The sequence below is a fragment of the Puma concolor genome, chromosome C1 (genome assembly GCF_028749965.1).
Source record: "Puma concolor isolate L17-30 chromosome C1, mPumCon1.1.hap2, whole genome shotgun sequence".
Taxonomy (NCBI): domain Eukaryota; kingdom Metazoa; phylum Chordata; class Mammalia; order Carnivora; family Felidae; genus Puma; species Puma concolor.
The window spans coordinates 3808988-3834314 of record NC_141674.1 but is presented as its reverse complement, the minus strand read 5'-3'; the positions used below and the strand labels follow the sequence as shown (position 1 = coordinate 3834314).

The 25327-nt window shown below is 54.1% G+C and overlaps 1 protein-coding gene across 6 annotated transcripts in view; it reads left to right on the top strand.

Moving 5' to 3' along the window:
- NPHP4 (nephrocystin 4) overlaps positions 1-25327 on the top strand; it is a 111416-nt gene that overhangs the window by 29790 nt on the left and 56299 nt on the right. For all 6 annotated transcript variants that reach the window (XM_086715499.1, XM_086715500.1, XM_086715501.1 and 3 more), the window contains 3 exons: positions 10834-10970; positions 12857-13038; positions 13725-13851. In XM_086715499.1, coding sequence (XP_086571625.1) covers positions 10834-10970; positions 12857-13038; positions 13725-13851 — 446 coding nt within the window. The remainder of the gene's footprint in view (positions 1-10833; positions 10971-12856; positions 13039-13724; positions 13852-25327) is intronic.

The following is a 25327-nucleotide window of genomic DNA, read 5'->3' as shown; positions in this document are numbered from 1 at the left end:
CAAGTGGCCTGGTGGAGGTGGTGGTGGGAGAGGGAAGGGGGGAGGGGGGAGGGGGAGGTGGTGATGTGGGGCGAGGGGGAAGGACAGGGACGGGGCGGGGGGGAAGGAGGGGATGAGAGGGAGGAGGAGGGAGGGGCAGTGCCCTGTCTGCCTGTCATCCCTTCTGAGCGGTGTCTCGTGTCCCTCAGATCACTTCTGTTTTCTTTCCTGGGGAAACGCTTTCGTAAGACATGTAGTTCACATCTTTATGACCAAGGTCAGGAAAACCACTTGCTAGATCTCTCGGCCTTCCTGGACGCCCCTGTCCGTGGCTCGATTATTAATTACTTTTAAATTGTGGTGAAATAGACACGACACAGAATTTACTATTCTGACCCTCTTCAAGTGTGCAGTTCGGTAGCGTTAAGCACATTCTTGTGGTTGTGCAGCCGCCACCACCACCATCCACATCCAGAACCTTCTCATCGGCCCAACCTGAAGCCCTGTCCCCACTAAATACACACTCCCCATATCCCCTCCCCCAGCCCCTGGCCACCACCGTTCTTTCTGTCCCTGAATTTGACTCCTCTGAGGTCTTCCTAGAAGTGGAATCATCAGGATTCCACTTCTGTGACCAGCTTATTTCGCTTGGCATCGTGTCCTCAAGGGTCATCGTGTTGAATCACATTTTGGGATTTCCTTCCCTTTTTAAGGCTGAATAATATTCCATTGAACGGATGGACCACGTTGTATTCATCCATTTACCTTTGGATGGACACCTGGGTCGTTCCGCCTTTTGGCTGTTGTGCCTAATGCTGTTATGAACGTGGTGTGCAGTGGGTTGGTAATCTTTGAACGCTGGAATCCACGTGGAAGCCTCAGGACTCCGTCTTGGTGTGATTTAGAAGTAGGTTCTCCAGCGGTGGATTTGGGACAACCCCTTCATGCCTCGGAGATCACTGCAGAGATGTGCTCTGCTCTGGGGTCCTGCTGACGGGCCTTGACCTGGGCCTCATGCTCCTTCTGGGTACTTCCAGGGGTTTTTAGTCCGGCTGCGTGAGGAATCCAGGAGAAGGGACCACCCCAGTTCTTTCCCGCCCGCATGGCAGAACCTCTTGTCCTGGGTGGTCTGGCTCCTTGTTCTGGCCCAGGGAGAGCAGGATGGGGCGTGAGTGTGAGTTGTGATGTGCCGAGTTTTGACTTAGAACAGCGACTCTCAAGAACCCAAAGAAAAGGTGTAGTTCAGCTCCAGTATGAGAATGTTTCCAGTAACGGTGTCCCTGCACGTGGCTTGGTGTTCGGGTCCGTGCTGGGATGCAGACGTTGTTATCTGAGTTCATGAGTTTCTTGGATGGGTCCGTGGGGGTCATCTCATCACGAGGTCACTGTTTTTCCTGAGAAGAGATAACGATGCGTGAAAAACGATAAATTAACTATGAACAGAAGCAAGTCCTAGGACTGGTCCCGGCTTTGGGTCTGCCGTGGCTCGCTGAGCTTCAACCCCCCACCCCCCAGCCCCATATGGGAAGTCTTACCGCCCTCTGTAATCCTCTTGTGTCCCCTCGAGAGGGAGGAGGGGACAGACAGGGAGACAGAGAAAATGCCACAGGGTCTCTGCTGTCGAGATTGAAAGCAACGTGACAACCTGCATCTGCTTGGAGACCCTGGCCCCGTCGGTCACGGAGGGCCCTGTAAGTGCCGCTGTGCCGTGTGCTGATGTCAAGAACCTAGGTGCACACCTGCCGTAGAGTCCCTTACGTAAGTCTTACCCGACCTGGGGTTCTGGGAAAGCAGCCTTTCGTTGGGGCCCGAGGCGGCTCCATCACTTTGAGACTCGCCAGCGGGTGTCAGCAGAGCTGCAGGGAAAACCTGGCAATACCCACAGCTCATCGGGGGCCTGTGTCTGTGTCACTACGGCTGGGGCAAGAGGGCAGCTCCGACGGCCCCGGGTCTGTTCTCAGTATCTCGTGGCAGTCCGAGGGGTCGGGGGGCCGCTACAGAGTCCTCCAAGGTCGTGTCTTCTGAAGGGATCTGAACCCCAGTGGCTTCCCATTTGCCCCCTTCGTGTGGGCAGCCAGCTGGTCACTGGGGCACTTACCGGATGCAGGCGGTGCCTGTGAAATTGCAAAACTGATGACAGTTTAGGTTGTTGTTTTCTTAAAAGTTTATTTATTTTGAGAGAGAGAGAGCGAGCGCTTGTACACAAGTGAGTGAGGGAGGGACAGCGAGAGGGAGAGAGAGAGTCCTAAGCAGTCTCCACGCTGGCAGCACAGAGCCCAATCTCGAGCCACAGGGCTCGATCTCGTGACCCTGAGGCCATGACCTGACCTGAGATCGAGAGTCCGATGCTTACCCAACTGAGCCCCCCGGGCGCCTCTGTGTCATATTTAAAAACCAATGACCAGGATGGGGTGCCTGGGTGGCTCGGTCGGTGGAGCGTCCAACTTCGGCTCAGGTCATGATCTCCCGGTCTGTGAGTTCGAGCCTCGCGTCGGGCTCTGTGCTGACAGCTCGGAGCCTGGAGCCTGCTTCGGATTCTGTCTCTCTCTCTCTCTGCCCCTCCTGCTCATGCTCTGTCTCTCTCTCTCTCTCTCTGTCAAAAATAAATAACATTAAAAAAAATTTAAAAAATAAAAACCAATGACCAGGGACTGTGGAGTGGAGCCTGAATATGCTTGGGTGGGCAGGCAGGCACATTCCCCCTTCTCGGGGAGAAAGGACCAGAATGCAGCTTCTCACCAAGGCCCCCGGTGACCACCTGAGACTCTGAGAAAGGAAACCCGTTGTGCTCAGCCTTTGCCTCGCGTGCAGGATGCCAGGTTGAAAATCTAGCTCACGGCCTTGCGGCCCTCAGCTTGCGTCCTGACAGCGGTTACGGTCTGTGTTATAAATCCTGCCCAGGGTCTTCTGGGCTTTTGTGACTCAGTCTTGGAAAAGGGTTTCTTTGCTGGGTGACGTTTTATCACCCTGAAAGGGCCAAGGCAGGGACTGGGACCGGCTTCCGTGGTGGAATTCACGTGCAGTTTGCAGCCGGTCTGACTTTATTTTGCTGTCATGGGGGGACGTGGATATTTGTTTGCTTGGGAAATGCCACAGTACAGGAGGATTGAGACTTGTTTAGCGGAAATTTTTATTGAGGTCATTCCAGATTCACATGTGGTTTTAACAAATAATGCAGGGAGAGTCCGTGTGTCCTTTGCCCAGTTTGCCCCAAATTGTCGCACGACGTCACGACCAGGATATGGCGACACAGTCAGCGACCTTCTCCCCATTTCCCTAGTTTGACTCCCCGCTTTGTGTGAGGACTGACTTTTGAAGAGTGGTTTTCAGCCTGGGAGGGACTGGAAACGACAGGTTTTAATTGTGGTTGTTCTGGTGGCTCCTCGTCACTCCCTGGAAGAAAGGCAGGCCTTCCCTTCGAGGGACGCTTTCAGAATCTGTGCAGATTAGCAGGTGCTGTCGGTCTGTCGTTTCTTCTCTGCAACTAGGAAATCCATGCAGCCTCCCTCGCTCTGTCTTCTGTTCTTTGCTTGGTTCTGACCTTTCCCTTGCTTCTGTGTGACAGGCCTGGACAGCCGCATCAGCACCAGGCTGACTGTTCACGTGCCCCTGAAAGCTGCTGCTTGCAAGGAGAGCCCCCACACCCTGGCTTCGAGCGAGTCTCTGCCCTGGGGCTCCTTGGCCTGCTCTCGTGGCCGCAGAGCTGTGAGCCGGTCATGGGCCCGGTGCCGTGCGGCTGCCTCTCTCGGCGTGGGAGGTGGTCTCTGGAGATGGGTTTGGGAGAGGGCTCGGGTCGCTCATCCGGCCCTGGAGCAGATGCAGAGCTTTGCATAAAGTGGCTGAGTGCAGTGGAAGCTGGTCATCAATGTAAGTGGGAAGCCCGTTTTCTAGAACTGGGCCCGAAGGCCACGGGCCCACGCCAGGACGGAACGGAGTCCCGAGCGAGGCTTCCTCGCCAGGTGCTCAGGGAGGTGTGGGGGTCCTGGGCCCACGTCCCATGGTGCTTCTAGCTGGAGGAAAGCGGAGGGCCTCCCGCTCCCCCCACACCCAGCGAGCTGCCACCACGGCAGCGTCTGGAGCAGAGCACTTGACCATGGACCTCTGCCAGGGGCTCAGTGGGAGTGAGCTGTGACTCTGCGGCATCTGGGTGGGGGTGGGGGGGGTGGGGGGGTGGGGCGGCGGCATCTGGGCTGGTGGGGGCGGGGCCTCCGGGGAGACCTGTGTGGAAGTCACAGAGGTAGTCTGGATGCCGTGAGTCCCGGGAATGTGTGCGTGGCAGGGAGGCCGAGGAAGACTGCCGCTGAGGTGTCCCTGCTGCGTGCGCCTCCCCCACGGCCGTCCTCACAGTGAGCCTTCGTCCTCCCTGACCCGCAGACCAGTGGCTCTCTGACCCCTTCATCCGCTCTGAACACCCGCTTTGGTGATCTGCCTCCCACCTTTCCTTCCTCACTGCCTTCCTCCTTCGTCCCTCCCTTTGGTTTCACTGAGTGGCCGCTCTGTACTGGGAAGGCCCTGCCCCGCCCTCCTGCGTGTCCGCTCCTGTAGACATGCCCTGCAAGCGGCCTTTTCCCGCGGACCCTCCCTCGGCTGCCACATGGTGGCCCGCTCTGGTTGGTGTCTCCACTCAGGAATGCCCTGAGGTGCTCCTTAAGGATGCACCGCCCCCTGACCTGCTGATGGTGCATTTCAGCAGACGGCATCCAGGCACCTCAGAGGCTGCGGGGTTCTTCTCCCAGGCTCCCAGACCACTCAGATCCTTGTGAGGAGGGGATTCGGCTTCTGGATTGCCCCATGTGAGCGCGGGGCGCCGGTGGGCAGGGGTGGTGCCAGCAGAGCAGGCTCCTGCCCTGTGTGAGCTCCAGTTTTAACACGACAAAGGTAGTCTTCCTTCCGGCCTCAGTCCCCAGGGAACCGCCCCAGAGAAAGCCACCGCCCCCAGTGTGGTGTGCACCTTTATACCTTTTCTGGCCACCGATGCTCTGGTTTGTCTGGGATTCAGGAAGGCTCACTGGGTGCATCTGTGTGCACAGGCCCTGAGCAGGGGTGAGGGCACGGCGCGCGCCTCTTAGTGGAGTGCTCATGTCTTGGGTGGATTTCAGCAGGGGCAGACCCCACGCCTCACCACGGCCATCGGAGGCAGCAGGTGTTGTAGAAGCGCCATGTCTCAGCCTCCTTTCTTCCCGTTGCCTCTCTTGCAGCGCTGTTCGTGTGGTAGGGTGCGTTCTGATGAATCCAGTATCCTTCCAGGAGAGCTGTGTCCCCGGGAGGTTGTGGACCCTGTTGGGACCTCGTGGGGAGCTCCTTGGGCACCTGGGGGTGTTTCCGAGCACCTCCCCAAAGGATGTCACTAGGAGGGAATTCTTGCTTGTTCAGCACCTGTAACCCCCATTTTCTCGGCAATGCGTGCGTGGGAATCCCTGAGGGAAATGGGTCTGTTTCCCATAGGAGCAGTGCTATTTTGGGGAAATAGATTTGTACCCAAAGGCTTGGCAACAGACACATGAAAGCTAGGCCCAGTTACAGAGCATGAGGGCCAAGAGCTGCCCCCTGGGGAGGTCGGTTCTGCCGAGGCTCCATCTATCCTGGCCGCTGAGGTGGGTGGTGCACTGAGCAAGTACATACAGACGGTGGTGTTGGAGCCGTCCAGTGGGGCCGACAGACCTTGGTGAGCATGGCTCCACTCCTGGCTGTGGGGGTGAGCCCTGAGTTTCCTAAGCTCTCCCAGTCTCTGCTGCTGCGTTTTCTCCATAAAATGGGGGACATTCTTGGGACCTGTCCCGGAGATGCCTTTGGGAGCAGATGACCGGGCTGGTGGAGCCCAGTGCCAAGGACTTGGAAAGGGCTCAGCCCAGGACCTCTTGTCCTTTCTCCATGGGACACTGTCCTCTGCTGTGGCTGCCCTGGGGCTGCCTTCTGCGGTACAGCATCCGGGGAGGCCTGCTTTGCTGAGAGCCCTTCTCTGGAGCCTGTGCCTTTCACAAGACGTGGCCGGGGGACAGCTTGCCGGATGCCAGCCAGCCCTGCCTCCCGGGTCCTTCAGGCTGTAGAAGGTTCTATGTGGCCAGTGCAGATACGGCTCTTCAGCCTGGTGTCCTGATGGAAGAGGTGTCCTTCCTCCCTCCTCCCCCCCTTCTGTGCCTGGGACGCTCTTCCTCACTGTGAGACCAGGGTCATGGCTCTTATTTTTTTTTTAATTTATTTTTAATGTTTATATATTTTTGAGAGAGAGAGAGAGAGCGCGCGAGCGAGCATGAGCGGGGGAGGGGCAGTGTGAGGGAGGCACAGAATCTGAAGCAGGCTCCAGGCTCTGAGCTGTCAGCACAGAGCCTGACACGGGGCTTGAACTCATGAACTGTGAGATCGTGACCTGAGTCGAAGTTGGACACTCAACCGACGGAGCCACCTAGGCGCCCCGGGTCATGGCTCTTCTTGTTGTCGCTGATGGCTCTTGTCATGGGGAGGCTGTGCAGAGCCTGCTTCCTGCTGGACCGGGTCCTTTCCAGAAGCGCTGGGCCCTGCCCCCTTCCTAACACCCGGGGCTCGCCCCCGCTGCCGCGCTGTCACCCCTAGAGCTGTGGTACCAGAAGGACTCATCCCAGGGGAGATCTGTCTGGGAAATGGCCCGCGCCCCCCACCGATTTAGTTCATTTCAGTTTACGTACGTGGGCGACTGGCGAGGGGGAGCGGGTTCGCCGCGGGATGGGCCGTGGCGGCAGCACACAGCGTGAGTCTGTCCGTTCGTCTGTGCTGCCGGCCCGTCTCTGCAAGGGCTGGCTTCAGCCAGCGCCCCAAGTTCTGCCTGAGTCCACTGCTCCCAGCACTCCCCGCCCTGGTTACTCACGGATTCTGCATCTGCGAATCCACTCGTTCCCTGAAGTCCTCACGGTACTTGCTTGGCCCTTCGTGGACGTGTGCTCAGCAGCTTGAGTATTTGAGTCTCCCTCATGCACGTTCCTGTGAGTGGGGTGGCCTCGGGCCAGTCACTTAGCTGTCCAAGCCCCGTTTGCCTTTGTAAGATAAAGAGAATAGACTCTTCCCGGGATGAGCCGTGCTGAGGCTTTAAGATGACAGTCTGGGAGATACGTACACATATGTGTGCGCCCTTTCCCAGGAGCCCGTGACTCCGAGCTCGTGGCTCCTCTCCAGGGCACAGCGTTGACGTATTAGCTCGGTCCCCGCAGCGCCGTCCTGCAGTGGGCGCTGTCACCTTGCTTTCGCAGCTGAGGAGGCTGAGGATTAGAACTGGGGTTCACACCCGGCCCCCGGCCCCGGAGCGCACGTAACCTCCCCGCTACCCTCCCTGGTTCCAGGAGGCGCACAGTTCATTCTGACTGCCGGGAAGACACACGAGCCCTCCCCGGAGGGCGGTGGCGTCGGCCCAGGGAAATGGAGACCCCGCTGCCAGCCTGTCCTCTTCCTGCTGACGGGCCCTGGTTTGGTGACCGTCCCCTGTGCTTCGCAGGGCCCAGCCCGTCCCCATCTGCTGCGTCTCGGATGTGGCTCCGCGCCTGCTGTGGCCTGCTGGTGGCCTGCTGGTGGCCGGCCTGTCCTTGGTCTGTTGTCGCCGTCGCGTGTTACGTTGGGCCCTGGAGCTGTTGTGTCGCTGCCGGTGTGCCTCTCCACCCTGTTCTTCTGTCTCCTGCTCCCCGCTGCCTCCTGTACTTCTGCCTTCCTGCCGAGCCGCTTGGCTGTCGTGCTCTGAGCGACCGCTGCACGCGTGGCTCTGTCCTGGCTGTGATGCCCCTGGTCCTGGGCCAAGGTTTTGCGTTTGGTTGCAGCCTGCAGACAGTGGGCTGTCTTTCCACGGTCAGTGGTGCTTTTGGAACCCCGGAAGGACCTGTGGCCCGGGGGCTGCCCAGGAGTAGCTCGGGGAGAAGCGGGTCGTGGTGGGCGGGCCCCGGGGCTTCCCCTTTGTGTTTCTGCAGAAACAAGGCTTAGCACTTGGGAGAGGTGGGCACCGAGGGCATGTTATTCTCCGCACCTAGAAGGTGACCGGCGGGCTGTGTCGTGCGGTGTGGCTGCTCCCTTCCTCCCTGCCCGCGGGCCGTGTCGTGCAGGGTGACGGCGCCCTTCTTCATTGCTGGCACAGGATCATCAGGCGGGAGGGCGCTGGGCACAGCTGGTTGTCCCCCCGCCCCAGGGTGCCTCGGGCCAGTGACCAGAGCCCAGGTCGGGGGCAGGGGGAAGTGGTCCCACTGCATTAAGGCCAGTAGTGGGGGGTCTCGCCGGGAGCTTGAGGGCCACTGTGCCCCCTTGGAGCCCTCAAGACTGGCCCCTGTCTCTGGCCAGCTGTGTTGGCCGACAGTTCAGCCACAGTCAAGAGCGGAGGGATTGTTCGGTGACCCGCGAAGGAGTTGCTTGTGCTCCGAGGCAGCATGCGTGTGCGGGCAATGTGTTCCTTCTGGTGACTGTGGGAGAAGGGCGCCGGCCGTGTGCTGAGGGTGCCACCAGGGCCGCTAGAGGACTGAGCCTATTTGCCCACCGTGTGGGCGAGTGACTAACGTGCCCTTGCTCTCTACTTGACGGGAAGCGTGGAGCCTATAAAAAGAACGAGATAACAGACTCGCTTTTACGTTGTCCTCCTTTTCCTCAACTTCCTGCTGCATCCGCGTGCTCGCTTCCCGGTCTGCGTCGCCGCTGGTGCTCTCTCGTTCACCTGCGCCACCTGCCCGGGTCCGACTGGCCAGGGATCGGTCCCGGCTCCTCCTTTCTCTGCCTCCGGAGGGCCGTGGCCTCCCTGCCTCGTCTTCTGTGAAATCCTGTGTGAGCAATCCCATGTGGCCCGTCGGCCTGTGTGGGGGGAGGCCCTGGGGCTGTGGTTTCTGCTCCTCAGGGCCAGGCTGTGCAAACATGCGGTTCTTCCTCCTCTGACGGAAGGTCTCCATTCAGGATGTGCCTCAGACACTTGCTGGACCATTTCGAGAAAGGTTGGACTCTAAAGAAAAATTGTGGGAAAGTCGATATGGCATGAGATTTGCCACGTGAGCAGCTTAAAACGTGTACTTTTGTGGCATTAAGTACATTCACGTTGCTGTGTACCCACCCCCACCATCCACGGCCAGAACTTCCTTGTCTACACTCTCCACCCCCACCCCCTAGCCCCTGGCGCCCACCCTTCTGCGTTCTGTCTCTGACTTTGACTGTTTCTGGTACTTCGCGTGACTGGAATCACCCAGGATTCGCCCTTTTTGTGACTGTCTTGTTTCATTTAGCATAACATCTTCAAGGGTCATCCGTGTGTCAGAATTTCCTTCCCTCTGAAGGCTGGAGAATATTCCACGTGTGGGTTGACCACGTTTTTCTCATCCGTTCATCTGCTGTTGGACGCTGGGTTATTTTTACCTTCTGGCCATTGTGAGTAATTATACCTGCACTTTTAATGGGTTCTGACTCATCAACCGACCGGCTTCAGATGCTCCTTTTTAAGTTACAGAGGAATGCAGAAAATTTCTCAGAAGCATCAAATCTGATGCGTGTTTGTGACGGGGAAGGTGTAGAAAAACCGTAAAGAAGGAAATGGAATAATCTGCGACTACTGCCCCCAGGTGTCTGTGTCCTTGTACGAGCATAGATTTTTAAGAAAAACTGGCACTAAAGGGTCTGATGCACAATTTTATGTGGATTATTTTCACCTACGATGCTATGATTGCTTTTCAGTCATGAAGTCATCCTTGGCGATATGAGTTCATTCTCATTTTAAATGGACACACAGTAGTTTATTCAGCATCCCCCACTAGTGAGTGCTAGGTAGTTTCTTATTTTTTTTCTGTTATAAATCAGGTTTCATGAGTATTCTCGCACATAAAGCTTTGCTTCTACATTTGATTAATTTTGCTGAATAGGATGAAAAAGTGGAATCACCGAGGCCGAAGGTGGCTGTGGATATTTTTAAGGGTCTTGGTACACGTGGGGGCAACGACGGGGTCCCTCTGGCTGTGCTGATTGACCTTCTGCAGGACGTCGGGGGGATCTCACTGCGCTCTCCTCCGCCAGTGTCACATCGATTGTTTTCGTTCTCTGACTTCGGAATCGGCTCTGAAAGTCTGACTTTGCACCTTAATTCTTACTTGTAGAAGCTCGGGAAGAGACAAAGAGGGCGGCAGGGCAGGAAGATCGAATGCAGGGATTGGGGCCATGGTGCCAGAGCCTGGGCTGTGGGCTCGTGGGGAAGCAGTGGGCTTAGCCTTTGTCCTGCTGCCCTGGTCTTTGCGCCACAGCCCAGAGGGGAGGGCTCTGCACAGATCTGACTGCGCCCCTTGAGGCCGAGGGTTTATGCACCTGTTCTGAGCCGGGCACCGAGCTAGATGCCAGGATCCACCGTCCCCTTCTGTCCTCACGGAGCTCCTAGTCTGGGGCTGCTTCCTGACCAGGACAGGGGCTCTTGCCTGGTGGTGCCAGCCCAGACAGTGTTTTTGCTTGTTGCCTTAACGTGCTCGTGAGTATTTCTGCATGTTTCCAAATGGTTCAAGGTAAATGTACAAAAATAAGAAACGGCATCGTTGGCTGGGTTCTCGCTAGAGAGGAAGTCAGTGACAAAGGGAAACCAAACCGAAAGGAACAGATGTTAGCCTGTATTCTGTAGTCTGCGTTCTTTGGATTGCTGAATTATAAAACGTGTGTCTGGAGGAGGGTGGAGGGAGAAATTGGGCCGTAAATGAAATCTGGGTTTGTTGAATCAGCTTGGTGTCTCCGTGTGAATGGAGGTGGGTTCTGATTCGGTCTGAGTGCCGTGCCCGTGGTCTCTCCTCTGCCCGGAGGGCGGGCACCACGGCCTGGCCCTCAGTGGGGGAGAGCCCTGGACCCCCTCGTGGCCTCCCCGCGGATACTCTACACGAGCCCCCTCATTGTTTTCAGGGGATGCCCTCCGAAAGCCTCGCCTTCAGAAGTCTGTCACGTGGGACTTGGATGATTTGTTCTTCACGCTCTATCCTTCCCTGGAGAAATTTGAGGAAGAGCTTCTGGAACTCCTCGTCAGTGATCGCTTCCGGGAGGTACTGTCTTCCATCAGGGAACTTTATCTGATCAGCAGAGACGCGGGCAGGGCAGGGCAGAGATGGGGATGCTGCCGGCCTCTGATGCCACTAGGGTGGACGGCTCAGCCCCTGATGACACGGTCCCGTGTGCTCCCTCTTTGTGGCTGAAGAGGGACATCTAGCCTGTCGTCTTAACTTCGGTGTGACAAAGGTGTTGTTACCGTAAGCTGCTAACGTTGGTTTTGTTATATCTTAAAACAGTCTTCATTTAAAAATAAATTAAACCTCCAAATGAGCATAGGGAAACCAGTAAAACATTCTGCACTTACAAAGGCCGTTTTCGAGATTCTTGGCTCATTCCAAGGAGAAGACTAGAAATCTGTCATTTTATCCCAGTGGAGCCGCGTTCTGTGAACGGGGCTTCCTCTCACAGTGTCCAGTTCCACCTGCCCGTGTGACACATTCCCATAAACTCCGGGCAGTCACGGGCCATAGCTCGTCCCTACGGTGACCTTTGGACACGTAGCCCACGTTCCTGGACATTCTGTGTCCAGACTCTCACGTGGCTCCTCTCAGGCTTCAGGTCTCTGTGCGAACCCAGCTGTCCTGACCGGCCACCTGAGCGTGCTGCTGAGGCCGCGGCCCCTCCCGCCCCCTGGCTCATTTCTCCGGGTGCCTGGCCCTCCCCGAGAGCACCCGGTCTCCTTACCTGTCTGCTCCTCTGTCGTCGTCCCCTCGGTGGGGTATTTGCACCCGGAGGACAGGGACTTGGCTGGTTCGCCGCTGCAGCCGAGGTGCGTCACACCGTGCCGTCCCGTCACGGACCTTCAGTCTTCACGTGCCGTGACGGTGGGTGATGCCACCAGCGGGTGCCCCCCCGGCACTCTGTGGCAGTACGGCGCGCACGGGTGAGACGGACTCTGTGCTCACTACCCGTCCTCGAAAAGGCAGCTCCCTGTGATGTGTCGCATGACACGGAAACGCAAGCAGAGAACGGGGTGGAACCATAGCAGCACACATTTTCTTGCTGTGGTTCCCGCTGTGTTCTTGCTGCTCGGAGTGGACTGCGTGAGGGGAGAGCTGCTTTAGGAGCATCAGCATTGAATTCTATGTGTTCCCATAAAAATCACTTTCTCACGTGGTTTACTGCTTTGTATTTTTGTTCCTACCCAACTGGTAGCTGGTCTCTTACCTCCATCGCTTTATTTTCATTACTCATAGGCTGAGTTTAGGTCTGTTCAGCTTGATTAATGGGCAGTGAAGAAAACTTGAAAATTCAGGGACCGTTCTGCAACGATCACACAATTTAATAAACAGTAATAGCCTGGAGGACTATCCTTGCTCATTTGTTAAAGTGCCTGTACATTTTTTGTTAAGATGAAACACTTTAATATCCAGCGATCACTTTGGGGCAGAGTCCATGTTTATTGGTTTATGACTTCCCACGTAAACATGCTCCCTGTTCCTGCTGCCCCCTGTGCCCAAGTCTCCGGTGTCTGAGTGTCGGGGGGGGGGGAGGCGCCTCGGGGGCGGTGGGCTCCTGCACCCTGGGGCCTGGGTCCCTGCTTGCTTGTTTGGTGCGCCTTGAGAATTGAGCTCCGCCACAGAAGCCTGAGCAAGAGTTCAACGATTCGGGCGTCTTTGGGGAGGTGGTGTCGGGGTGCATTGCTCCCAGAAGGCTGTCCTTGTGAGAAAAGCTAAAACTACCTAGAAAATGGCCTAGGGCCAGTAGTTTCGATGGCCTTATTTGCCTGTCATTTGCTTGGACTCCTGTTCACTCAGCACCATCTGATCTGCAAACTCCTGCAACTTCTGTTGAACGTTCTTCTCTCTGCTTGCCCCTCCCCCGGGAGCTTCTGCCAGCCCGCGCAGGGACTTACTCTGTCTCCTGCGTACTTTCCCAGGAGGGCATTCCGCGGGACAGCGGCACGCTGGAGATCCTGGAGCGGCGCCTGTGCGTGGGTGTGCACAACGGTCTGGGCTTCGTGCAGAGGCCGCAGGTCGTGGTGCTGGTGCCCGAGATGGACGTGGCCTTGACGCGCTCTGCCAGTTTCAGCAGGAAAGTTGGCTCTTCTTCAAAGGCCAGGTATTCTTCCTGGGGATGTGAGGTCTGGTCCTGCGGAGGTAGGAGGTATGAGTGTGCATGTAACCCGGGATCAGAGCGAAATGCAATTTGTTTTTGCACGAGAAGTGTGCACCGCCCGCCTGGGGTTCTTCCTGGCTGACTTTGTTTTGTCTTGGCGACTTGTACCCATCAGGAGCAGACCTCAGTGTTATAAGCTTGGGAAAATCCTCATTTGTGCTATTAGAGATGCCTCCCGCTATGGCTGCTTAGGGTCTGAGGAGACCCTGGCACGCTTTCCCCCAGCTGTGCCTGTGATCCATTTCTCCCATGATGGAGAACCAGCAGGCAGGACGGTCTGCATCCCGTTGAGTCCTGTGCCTCCCAGGTCAGAACCTGAGACCTCTCCGAGGAGTGCCGCGTGAGAATCCGGGCAGAGGCGGGCGCCCTGGAGGACGAGCCTCCCTGGAGACCCGGCCGTACCGTTCTGTCCTCCTCACATATGCTCTGGCAATTTGGAAATTGTTTAGGTGTTGACTGAGGCACCTGAAAAGGCTCTGATTTGGGAACTGCCTTGGGGGCCGGACACACAGAAGATCCCAGTGGCCTTGCTGGGAGGGGGGGACTCTGCACCAGCAGCGCCCGGCGCCCAGGTGGGTGCAGGGCAGCGGGGCACAGCCTGACGTGCCTCTGCCCTGTTCTTGACCCAGCTCTGGAAACCAGGCTCTAGTTTTGAGAAGCCGCCTCCGACTCCGTGAGCTGGTCCGTCACCCTGCGTTCGCCATCGTCTTTCAGCTGGAGTACGTGTTCAACAGCCCTTCAGGGGCAGACGGCAAGGTGAGAACCCGGCCCTGGGCTCCGTGCCCCGAGAGTCAACAAAGTCGCCACTAATGTTGTTTCTGTTAAGAGCCGCGTAATATTAGCAGTGTGGGTGACAGGTGTAGATTGCGATCGTGAGCCTACAAAACACTTCTCCCTAGCGATTGCTTTGTCACTGTCATTTCCCGTCTCTGTGGTGATAGGACGCTCTGCCAGCCGGTGGTAATAAAGAGTGCAACAGGTGGGCATGACCACAGCGTTAATTCACAATTACCAGATTGATACTTATTTTGGAAACTGAGTTCATCTTAATGTATTTTTCATATGATATTAAGTGTAGTAAAGCTTGAATCTGGACAAGTGATAAATGTCTTACAGTGACTTGATAATGTGCTTATGTCATAACTAAGAGCAAGGATTTGTAGGGTTCAGTTGGAAGAAATACGGTTGACCCTTGAGCAACACAGGATCCACTTCTAACAGGTGTTTTTTGGTAAATACAGTCGAGTACTGTACGTGTATTTTTTTCTTAATATTTTCTTTTTTTTGTTACGATTTTCTTAATGACGTTTTTTTTTTTCTCCAGCCGATTTTACTGTAAGAATACAGCATATAATACGTACCCATACAAAACATGTGTTAATCGACTGTTTCTGTTATTGGTAAGGCTTTTGGTCAGCTGTAGGCTTTTGGCAGTTATGTTTTTGGAGAGTCAAAAGTTCCACGCAGGTTTTTGACCATGTGGGGGTCGGTACCCACACCCCTGCCTTATTCAGAGGTCACGGTATAGCATATAGACATCATTTACATCATGGAGGTCGATTCTTTGGAAAACCCAGATCATGCCACACTTAAGATTCCGGTTTCCATTTGAAAAAGCAAGTTATCAATTTAACAAGTAGGTCAAAAACAAAACCAGGATGACCGGGTACCTTCCATGGTGGCCAGTCTGAGGAGCGGGACTGAGCACGGCCCCCGGGGTGCGCCTTAGGAAGGGGACAGGGTGCTGAGCGGAGGGGCGGTTGTATCTTCTCATGTTCTCTGGCAGCAGTGAGCTGACCTCTCTGCCATCCACACCTCAGATCAGCATAATCGCGAGTCCTGATCAGGTGAGCAAATCTGGAGGCAGGTGTTGTGATTGTAGCTGGACACACGGTCACACTGTGTCCTTCCCAGGTTGCTTTTCTTTATTTATTACCAGGAACTGTATCTAAGATGCAGCCGTGTGTGAGCATGCCTGGCTGCCTGGGGTGGGCATCCTGGGCCTGGGTGGGGGGGGGCTCTGCGGGGAGGGAGGGCCTTCTGGGGCTGGAACCCCAGAGCTGCCCTTGGGAGGACGTGGGTGGCGGTGGGAGACGCGGCGCCCTCTGTGTCCCATACGTAGATGGTGTCCCGCCAGAATGTTGACTGTGGTCATACCACGTAATGATGTAACATATGGTGTCGCATACAGTGTCGATTTGCTTGTGATTACAAAGCACCTAAGCAGGAAGGGATGTGTCTCACGTGACACTTTATTATTTTGTTAACTCTTCATGGAAATGCTTAACCCGTGGCAGGTGGTGGGGTGTGGCCCGGGCGGGTGGGGGGGACAGGCCGCAGCCAGCTCGCCCTGGGACCCTCTCTGGGCCGTCGTGGGGCACACTCTTCACTTGCGTTCCACCTGTAGGTCTCCCCTTCCTTCCCTGAGTTAGAGCTTCGTATGGCGGATGCTTCAGACACGAACTAAGGCAGACGGCGAACAGTGAAACGAACCGGGTGGCCCAGTGGTGTTACACCTGTGTGCACTGCCCTCTGCTGTCTGCACTGACTCCCACAGTCCGTTTTGATTTATTTTCAAGCAAAATCCAGTCACGACCTGCTTTCGTTACCGTGAACGTCGTGGCACGTACGTTTCTTTTCTTCCTTTAACCCTTTCGTTGTGGAAGATTTCAAATACGATGGCAGAGAGAAGCCTGTGGTGGACCCAGAAGTTACCTGCTCACGGCCAGACGCGTAGGTTCCAGACAGCCCATCGCTGCCTCTCTGAACGGTTCGGTACGTGTCTCCCAACGGTGGGGCTTAAAAACACCACTGCAAAACCGTTGACGCGCCTAAACGCCTAACGCGGGTTTCTCCAGTATCACCCGATCGATGCCCAGGCAGCCCGCGTGCACATTCTTCGCCTCCTTTCCTGAATCGGAACTGGCAGAGCCAGAAAGCTAACTGTACTTTTCTTTGGAAAACGGTTTCTGAAGCAGGTCTTCCTGCACGACTGGGGCAGCCACGGTCGTCTCCCTCACGGATGCTGCCTTTCGTGCTGCGACCTGTTGTCAGGATGGCCTGGCCGCGTCCCTTAACCCCGTGTTCCGTTACTCCTCCCGCTTTGGACCGGGAGCTATGGGCCTCGGTCTCCTGAGGCCCTTTGTGAGACAGGTCACTTTTACCTGGTTTATCCGGATGGGGAGACACCATCTGGGCTGGAGTGTGTCCAGCTTACACCCAGTCACCTGTGTCTGAGAGAAGTTTTTGGTCCTGAGTGTTTTGTTCGGTCACTAAAAACAAACTAGAGAAACGGTTTTGAGAAGACACGCCCCTTGGTGGCGGTCCGCTGTGGGGCTTTCGCATCTTGTGTTTAGCCAGCACAGCTGAAGCCTGGGTGGTTTGTCTTGGGCTGGCGGTGAAGAGCCGGAGGGGTACTTGTTCCCACCAGACAGCTTCCTTCCCGGGAATCTGAGTGCGTGGGGACAGTGTGCCCGCACGGGGCGGCGCGTTTTGGAACGCTGGCAGCTACGGGAGTGTGGGCTCCCTCAGCGTTTGCCGAGAAAGCAGACTTCCCAGGACCTGAGAGACAGACACAGAACGAAGGCAGCCGTAAAAACAATCGGGCCCAAGGTCCTCTGTTGCATTTTTATGTCAGAAGTGCCAGCCCCCACAGGCTGCCAGGGATCAAAACAGCCCTTCTTTTTGGAGTCACATGGCAGAATACTTCCCGGATGTCTAGAAGGGGAAGGTGAGCTGGTCTGTTATTTACGTGTTTGCTGGTATTCTCTGGACAAGACAAGTCCCTGTAACAAAGATCTGGGTGCTCGCCAGGTGCCTGGGATTCCTCAGAGCCAAACATTTTGACGATCTGTATTGGGCATGTGCGAATCATGCCTTGATTTATTCTGAAATGATGTGAATTTGCACTTGTAGAACTTGGAAATAGAGGCGTCTTGAGGGTTTCCTGGAAATGTTTCAGGATAACCTGGCTCGTCCCTTGCAGCGAGCCGGGTGTCCCAGCATCACCATGGCGCCCTCCATATGGCGTAGCCACACCTCCACCTGCTCAACCTGGGCCTCTGCCCTCCATCTGCCCAGAGTGCCCACTGTGTGTGTGTGGGGGGGGGGAGGGGCGCCCGCCGAGTGCGCCCTGTGTGTGCAGCGGAGGGGGAGATGGGCGGGGGGAGCGCTGAATGAGGGGATCTGCTGCCGGCTCTTCTGTTTTGTCCTGAATGTTGGGGTTCCCTCGGGGCTTTAAGAAAGATATCCACTCACTTATCTTTTGAAAATTGTTTGTTTGGTTTGTCTTTTTAAAAAATATTTCACTGAGAAATTCACAAGGCCTAAAAGAATTTTAAAGTGTACAGTTCAGTGGTATTCTGACTTTTATTTTTTAATGTCTTTTTTCTCTTGTAGTAAAAATACACAACATAAACTTGGCCATCTTCACTGGTTTTAAGCGCTGTGGTTTGGTGGCATTAAGCATGTTCACACTCTTGGGCAGTGGTCACCCCCATCCATCCCCAGAACCCTTCACCTCTTGTAAAGCTGAAACCCCGGCCCCAGGAAGTACTATCTCCTCCTTGGCCCCACTCTCCAGCCCCGGGCACCACCATATGCTTTCTGTCTTTATGACTTTGACAACCCTGGGGACCTCACGTATGTGGAATCGTTCAGTATTTGTACTTCGTGACTGGTCTCCTTCACTCAGCATAATGTCCTCATGGCTCATCCATGTTGCTGCATGTTGGAGAATTTCCTTCCTTCTTACGGCTGAAGGACAGCTATCCCACATTTTACTGATCCAGCCATCTGTTGAGGGGCCTGGGTGGCTGCTCTGTTTTAGACATTGTGAATAATGCTAATACGAACATGGGAAAACCCGTGTCTCTTCGAGACCCTACCCTCCTTTCAATTCCTTTGGGTGTATACCCAGAAGCAGAATTACTGAAGTGTGTGGAAATTCTACTTTTAATTTTTTGAGGAACCCCTACACTTTTCCACATCGGTTGCACCACGTTACGTTCCCCGCCAACAGTGCAACAGTGCTTGAGGGCTCTGGTTTCACCACACCCTCGCCAGCACTCATAGTTTTCATGAGGTGGTGTCTCTCTGTGGTTTTGATTCGCATTTTCCTGATGGTCAGTGATGCTGAACAGATATCTTCTCACATGCTTGTGGGCCTGTATTTTCGTTGGAGGATGTCTGTTCAAGTCCGTTGCCCATTTCTGAGTCGGGTGGTCTCTTGTATTGTTGCGGGGTTTAGGAGTTCTCTCCGTGTTCTGGGTGTTAATCTTTTATCAGGTAATGGTGTTTGCAAATTTGTGTTTTCATTTTACTGTTGGTTGGCTTTTCCAGCTAATAAATAAAGCTGCTCTAAGCATTCTTGGGCAAGTCTTTGTGGACGTATGTTTTCATTTCTTTTTGGTGAATGCCACGGAACAGAGTTCTGGGTCCTAGGTAGATACAGGTTACCTTTCCAAGCAATGCCTGTTTTTCCAAAGTGGTTGTGCCAGTGCTGTTTGGGAATTACAGTTGTTCCACATCCTCACCAGCTTCTGGTTTCATCTTTTTAATTTCAGCCTTTCTAGTGGGCATTAATTTGCCTTTCCTTGGTCACCAGTGATGAGTCCTGTTCCTGTGTTTGTTGGCCATTCTAATCGTCCTTTGTGAAGTGGCTGTTCCATTGTTTAGGATTATGTGTCTTTTTTATTATTGGGTAGATAGGAGTCTGTCTGATGTATTTTTGCTAAAAGTCTTCTGTCACATACACAGATTGTGAATATGTTCTCACAGTCTGTCACTTGCCTTTCCGTATTCTTAACACTGTTCTTGGGGAAAAAAGGCATAGTAGGACTTTATGTAATTTCTTTAAAAACTTTTTCTTTGGATGCTAAAGAAAATCACAGTCTCCATATGTGCCTTGGTCCCTACTGTTGGAACACAGAACGTTGGATATCCCAGAATGACTGTGCATTTCAGCACACCGGGAGAAGGTGGGCGTGGATGGTGGCAGCCTCTGTACCCACCCACACCAGCCCACTTAGTTCCATGCTAGAGAAGATACTCTCCTTTGGTCGTCCCTTAAACAGATCAGGAATGTGCCCTAAACCTGTTGGCCTGCTACGAAACTCTTTGTAGATTTTTCTTGTAAATTACGTTTCTATCATTGGTGCTTAGGAAAGCAAATTTCATACATGTTTCATTTACTCTGTAGAGCAATACTGCTTTGCATTTGTCTCAAACTTCTTTCTTTTTTAACTATCCATGGGCTAAGCCTTCATGCTCAAACAATAAAGCGTTCAAATACAAAAGAAAAAAAAACCATTTTATCTGGACATGATTTTAAGCTTACAGACAAGTTACAGAAGTACCAGGAATATTAGTCCACTCTTAACCCAGATTCACCTGTTCTCATTTGCCACACTTGCTTTATTTCATGATTTTATTTTTATAGGACAGTCTCCCTTCTTTAAGAAACATTTTGAAGTGAGTGTTCCTTGTGTTAGATTTGGTGGTGTTTCCTCCTGATGGAGTTGGCTTCTGCATCCCTGCCGGAACACTGCAGAGGGGTAGGGGTGCAGTGTGTCCCTCAGGGTCCCACGGCAGAGATGCGGGAGGTCCCTCCCATCTCATTGGCCTAGTTAGTTTCTTTTTTAAGATTTTATTATTTTTTATTTTCTAATGTTTTAATTTTTTTTTGAGAGAGAGAGGGAGAGAGAGATAAAACGAGTCGGGGCGGGGGACGGGCAGAGTTAGAGGGAGATGCAACCCGAAGCAGGTTCCAAGCTCTTAGCTGTCAGCACAGAGCCTGACCCAGGGCTCAAACTCATGAACCTCGAGATCATGACCTGAGCTAAAGTTGGACACTCAACCGGCTGAGCCACCCAGGCGCCTCTAAGATTTTGTTTTTTTTTTTAATTTTCAAAAAATGTTTATTTTGAGAGAGAGAAAGAGTGTGTACATGAGTGAGGGAGGGGCAGAGAGAGAGAGAGAGAGAGAGTCCTAAGCAGGTTCCAAGCTGTCAGCACAGAACCCAGCGTGGGGCTCAATCTCATAAACAGTGAGATCATGACCTGAGCTGAAATCAGCAGCCTGACGCCCAACTGACTGAGCCACCCAGGCGCCCCTAAAGATTTTTTTTTTTTTAAGTAATCTCTACCCCCAACGTGGGGCTTGAACCCACGACCCCGAGATCAAGGGTTGTGCACTCAACTGACTGAGCACCCCAGCATCCCTGGTCAGGTCTTGTGTGATGTCCCCACTGGGCAGTTGCTGTCTTCCTCCTTGCAGCTGAGAAGCAATCTGTGGGGAGACCTTTATGCTACACAGACCTCCGCCCCTCATCTAGCCGTGAGGGTTTCCAGCTCCCTATGGGGAGGGACTCACGGACACCTTTAAAAAAAACCCAGAAGCCGAAAGCTGCCATCCCTGATTATTTTGGTGTTCACAGTGTCCCAGAGTGTGCACGGTGCCTTCGGGCTGTGTCCTTGTGACGTCCTCCATCATGTCTTTCAGTTTCCTACTTCCTGGCATAACGAGAGGCCCCAGGCTCACCTTGTGTCCTCCCTGTTCCAGCCCCGGAATCAGCCATTTCTGTGAGGGGCTGTGGTTTCCCGTCCCTGCCGCCTGCTTTTTTTTTTTTTTTAAGAATTTTTTTTTTTTTTTTAATTTTTTTCAACGTTTTTATTTATTTTTGGGACAGAGAGAGACAGAGCATGAACGGGGGAGGGGCAGAGAGAGAGGGAGACACAGAATCGGAAACAGGCTCCAGGCTCTGAGCCATCAGCCCAGAGCCTGACACGGGGCTCGAACTCACGGACCGCGAGATCGTGACCTGGCTGAAGCCGGACGCTTAACCGACTGCGCCACCCAGGCGCCCCAAGAATTTTTTTTTTTTTAATGCTTGTTTATTTTTGAGAGAGAGAGTGGGGAGGGGGCAGAGAGAGAGGGCAACACAGAGTCCGAAGCAGGCTCCAGACTCTGAGCTGTCGGCACAGAGCCCATCGCAGGGCTCGAACTCACAGACTGCGAGATCACGACCTGAGCCGAAGTTGGATGCTTAACTGACTGAGCCACCCAGGTGCCCCTACAACGTAGCTTTTAAACAGTTGAACAGTTGCTTATTATGTTTATTGATAGGTACTTGATTTCTGTGCTGCTGTTGTAAATAGGGCCTTTTCCTCCATTGATGGCACCTTCTCGCTTACCACTGTGGGTGTTTTTTTTCTGGAGAGTCATTTACAAACTTATCAGCGGTTCCCATGACTCTTACCCTATACCACACACTGGTTTTAAAATTGCACTGTATTTTGAGGTGAGTCCCACTGTAAGGAGTACGCAGAGGGCTCCGTGTCCCTCTCCCACCGTCCCCAGGGAGAAGCCTGTCTCTGGACAAGCAGAAGCTGTGTTGTCACATCCCCTGGTTGGCTTTTCCTTCGGGTGTGACGCCTGGCGAGTGCTCTCCTGGACCGTCTGCAGCCTTGTCAGCCCCTCGTCCTTCCCTGTCCCCCTCCCCCTCCCACTGGGAGGAGCTCACTTCTTCCCCCGATGCTGACTCTGGAAGAGAGCTGCCTTCTCTCGAGGCCCCTGGGGGTCCCCTCACCCAGGGATGAGCCCTGGCCTCCCATGCACCCCTTCCCTGGAGCGGTGGCTGTTTCAAAGCATGCAGTCCCCTGTTGACCTGTGTGTGTGGGGGGGCTGGCCCTGAGAGGTGGAGGGGCTGTGCCCACAGGAAGGCATGCCAGGCCGCCAAGCCTGGGCCCTGCCATCCATGGGCCCAGTGCAAGGAGGGGGCGGGAAGAAGAACAAGGCAAGGGGCCGGTTCTCCCGCAGACGCACGTGCAAAGGCGGCTGGCTGGGGACTTGGTGTCCAGAGGGTCCAGGCACAGCTCTGGGCTTAGGGCCGTTTCACCTTTGCTTCTTTCCTTCACTGTCAAGTGACACCTTTTTTGCAGAGAGGTCCAAAGTGTTATGATCCCTTTAGTCAGCATGAAGACTTGTCCCAGGTTATGGAACTTTCTTAAAACCACGGTCCTGTTGATTTTCACTGCTCATGTGTATGTTCAGAAATGATTCCTTTATTCCACAGAATGAAATGAATATGTTGCCTGCCGAAGATTCCTATGCTTTTAAGTGATGTATACTGTGTCCTACAAGGGGAGACTAAGTGACTTTCATTCTGTGTTGTTGGGTTTCCTCTTCCACCGTGAATGCGTGTGAAGGAAATTAGCCTGCAGCCACTGCCAAGCTCACCTCACTGTCTGTCAGATTTGCAAAGGGCTTTGGCATCTAAACGATCCGTTTTTGGAAGCACGACTCCGGGCCGGTGACACCTGTTGTGCGAGCCTGTGCTTTGCCCGGTGGGCGTCACCCAGGCTCTGGGTGTCTGTCTGCCTCCCGATTCCTCACCTCCGGTGGCCTTGTGCAGTCTGCCTCCGGGATCAAGGACTTGGCGTCCTTCGAGGAGAATGCCGGGAAGAGAGCAACTTACAGGCGGCCTTGCTCCTTGTCGGGCTCTGGCTGCTCCCGTGTGCCCCTCTGGAGGCCGTTCCCTGGTCCCTGCCACCCGCGTTGGTGGGGGGCGTTCTCGGGGCACAGCCCACCTGCTCTCAGCCCAGGGCCCGGCCTCTCGCCCCTCCTTCAGCTGTGATGTCTCTCTGGTCTCGTTTCTTCTGGCTTCCTTGTCCCTCTGTGATGTGGCTGACACTGGGGACACCGGGAGGCACTTTGACACACATTTGTTTCCTCATTCCGGTTCACCCAAGCATGTCCCCCGACAGGCGCTGCTGTCACCTCTATGGTGTGGCCAGGCCCTGAGTCTGGTGCTGGCCAGGAGCCTGGAGCAGGAAGAGAAAGGTCTCCCCGAAATGCTGGAGAAAATCACCCTCATGAAATGACGTGAACTTTTTACCTGCGTCTAGATGACTTTCAAGTTGGTCTGAGGATGGAAGCCAAGGGGACTTTGCTCATTTCCTGGGGCGTCCGGCCCAAATTGCCACCAACTGTGTGTGTCTCAAGTGATTGACATTTATTCTCTCACGGTCTGGAGGCCTCGGATTTAAAGTCAGTTGCCCTGGGCCGAAGCCAGTGCAGGCAGGGCGGCGGCCTTCCCTTCGGAGGCTGCGGGGGAGGGTCCTTCCCGCCTCTTCCGGGTTGGTGGCTGCTGGTGGCCCTTATCTGATGGCGCAGCTCCTGCCTTCACCTGCACACAGCCTTCCCTCTGCGCGTCCCCCTCTGTCTCTCTGTCTGTCCTGCTTTGTAAGGATGCTTGTCATTGGATTTAGGGTCCAGCTGGATAATCCAGATCTCCTGATCTCATAATAATTAATTCCATGGGCATGGACCCTTTTTCCAAATAAGGTCACAGTCACAACACTCAAGGCTTAGGATGTGAACGTGTGTTTTTTTTTTTTTTTTAAATTTTTTTTTTTTTCAACGTTTATTTATTTTTGGGACAGAGAGAGACAGAGCATGAACAGGGGAGGGGCAGAGAGAGAGGGAGACACAGAATCGGAAACAGGCTCCAGGCTCTGAGCCATCAGCCCAGAGCCCGACGCGGGGCTCGAATTCACAGACCGTGAGATCGTGACCTGGCTGAAGTCGGACGCTTAACCGACTGCGCCACCCAGGCGCCCCTGAACATGTGTTTTTGAGGCCACCGTCGAGCCCACCTCAGGGAGCCCAGAGTGCGGCATTCCTGGAGTCAGGTGTCTGTTTTCTGTCTGTTTGGGCTTTGCCTGGTGAATGTTGGCGTGGCTCTTCTGTTCCACGACAAACCTGGCTCACATTCCAAGTGTGTTCCTTTGGCCTCCCGTATGTTGTTTGCTGTTACAATTAAAAGTCTTAGTGGGAGCAATGTGATGTATTTTTTTTTCTTCTTTTCATGAAGTCAAACCTGATTGGAGAGGATAAGACGTTCTACAGTAACCAATCTTCTCTCGACCACTAGAATTCACCGACAGGAGGAGCCTTGTCATGTTGGCCAGCTAAATAGCTGCTCTCACTCTGCCCACCTGCTTGGATGCACCTGACCTTCTCCTCAGAGCCTGGGGCTGGGGCTGGGGCTGGGGGGATTTGAGGGGCGTGGGGTGGGGGAGGTTCCTGCCTGCAGCTGTCACCCTGGCCTGGTGAGAGGGAGCACAGGCTAATAAATGGCAATTGAATTGCCATCGAGCCCTAATTGTCGCAGAAATCTTTGCAAAGGAGCGATCAGTGACTTGCTAACTGTCTCCTCTCGTCGGAGCTGTTGGAGACATGAGCGAGGGAAGCTGGATACGCTGTGCAGAGGAGAGCTCTATTGATCGAGGACTGGGAAACCAAAGGAACCATGAAATTGGAAGATTGCATATCAGAATCACCTAATTTGAAAGATTAAACCACAAGGACTTGCACAGAGAGCATGAAAAGTTGGACACATATTTCATTTTATTTTTGATCCCATAATAAACTGGATTTTATAGATGACTGTTTAGAAAAGTAGTCTAGAAATGATTGGGTCTGTGTAGTTTTTATAGTGGCCTTTTTTGCCGGTACATGTATAGTCATTTTTTAAAAATATTTTTAAAATTTTTAATGTTTATTTCTGAGAGAGACGGTTGAGTGGGGGAGGGGCAGAGAGAGAGGTGGAGACCCAGAATCCAAAGCAGACTCCAGGCTCCGAGCTGTCAGCACAGAGCCTCGAACTCACAAACTGTGAGATCATGACCGAGCTGAAGTCGGACGCCCAACCGACTGAGCCACCCAGGCGCCCCAATAGTAATTTTGTTTTTAAAGGGCAGTGGATTTATAGTTGCTTGGTGCTGGTTTGTGTCCCTGTCATCGGCTAACGGGATGGGGAGCCGCAGGCATTGTCTTCATGTTCGACACGCGTTGGAAGTGTCGCACAGGGTCATGTGCTTCGGCTTCTCGCTTTGCTGGTTCCTTGTACTTCCAGGATGTGAGTGTTTTTCTCGTTGATCTGGCGGGGACCCAAATCCCCGGTCACCCCTGTAGCCAGGGCAGAGGTGGTGGTAGCCCAGCTGTTATCTGAAGTTTAGCTCCGTTAAAGGGTCAGAACGGGCCCCCCTGAAGTGAGGTCGGTCCCCTAACGATGGGCCTCAGGAAGAGATTAATTCAAGACCAGATGCTGACTCTGGACATTTATCCCCACGTGACTGAGGGAAACAGCAGGAAGGAAGAGCCTCTGGCAAAGGAACAGTCTGGAGAGACTGACTGAGGAGACGAATGTGCTTCCTTTTCCATGTTGGGT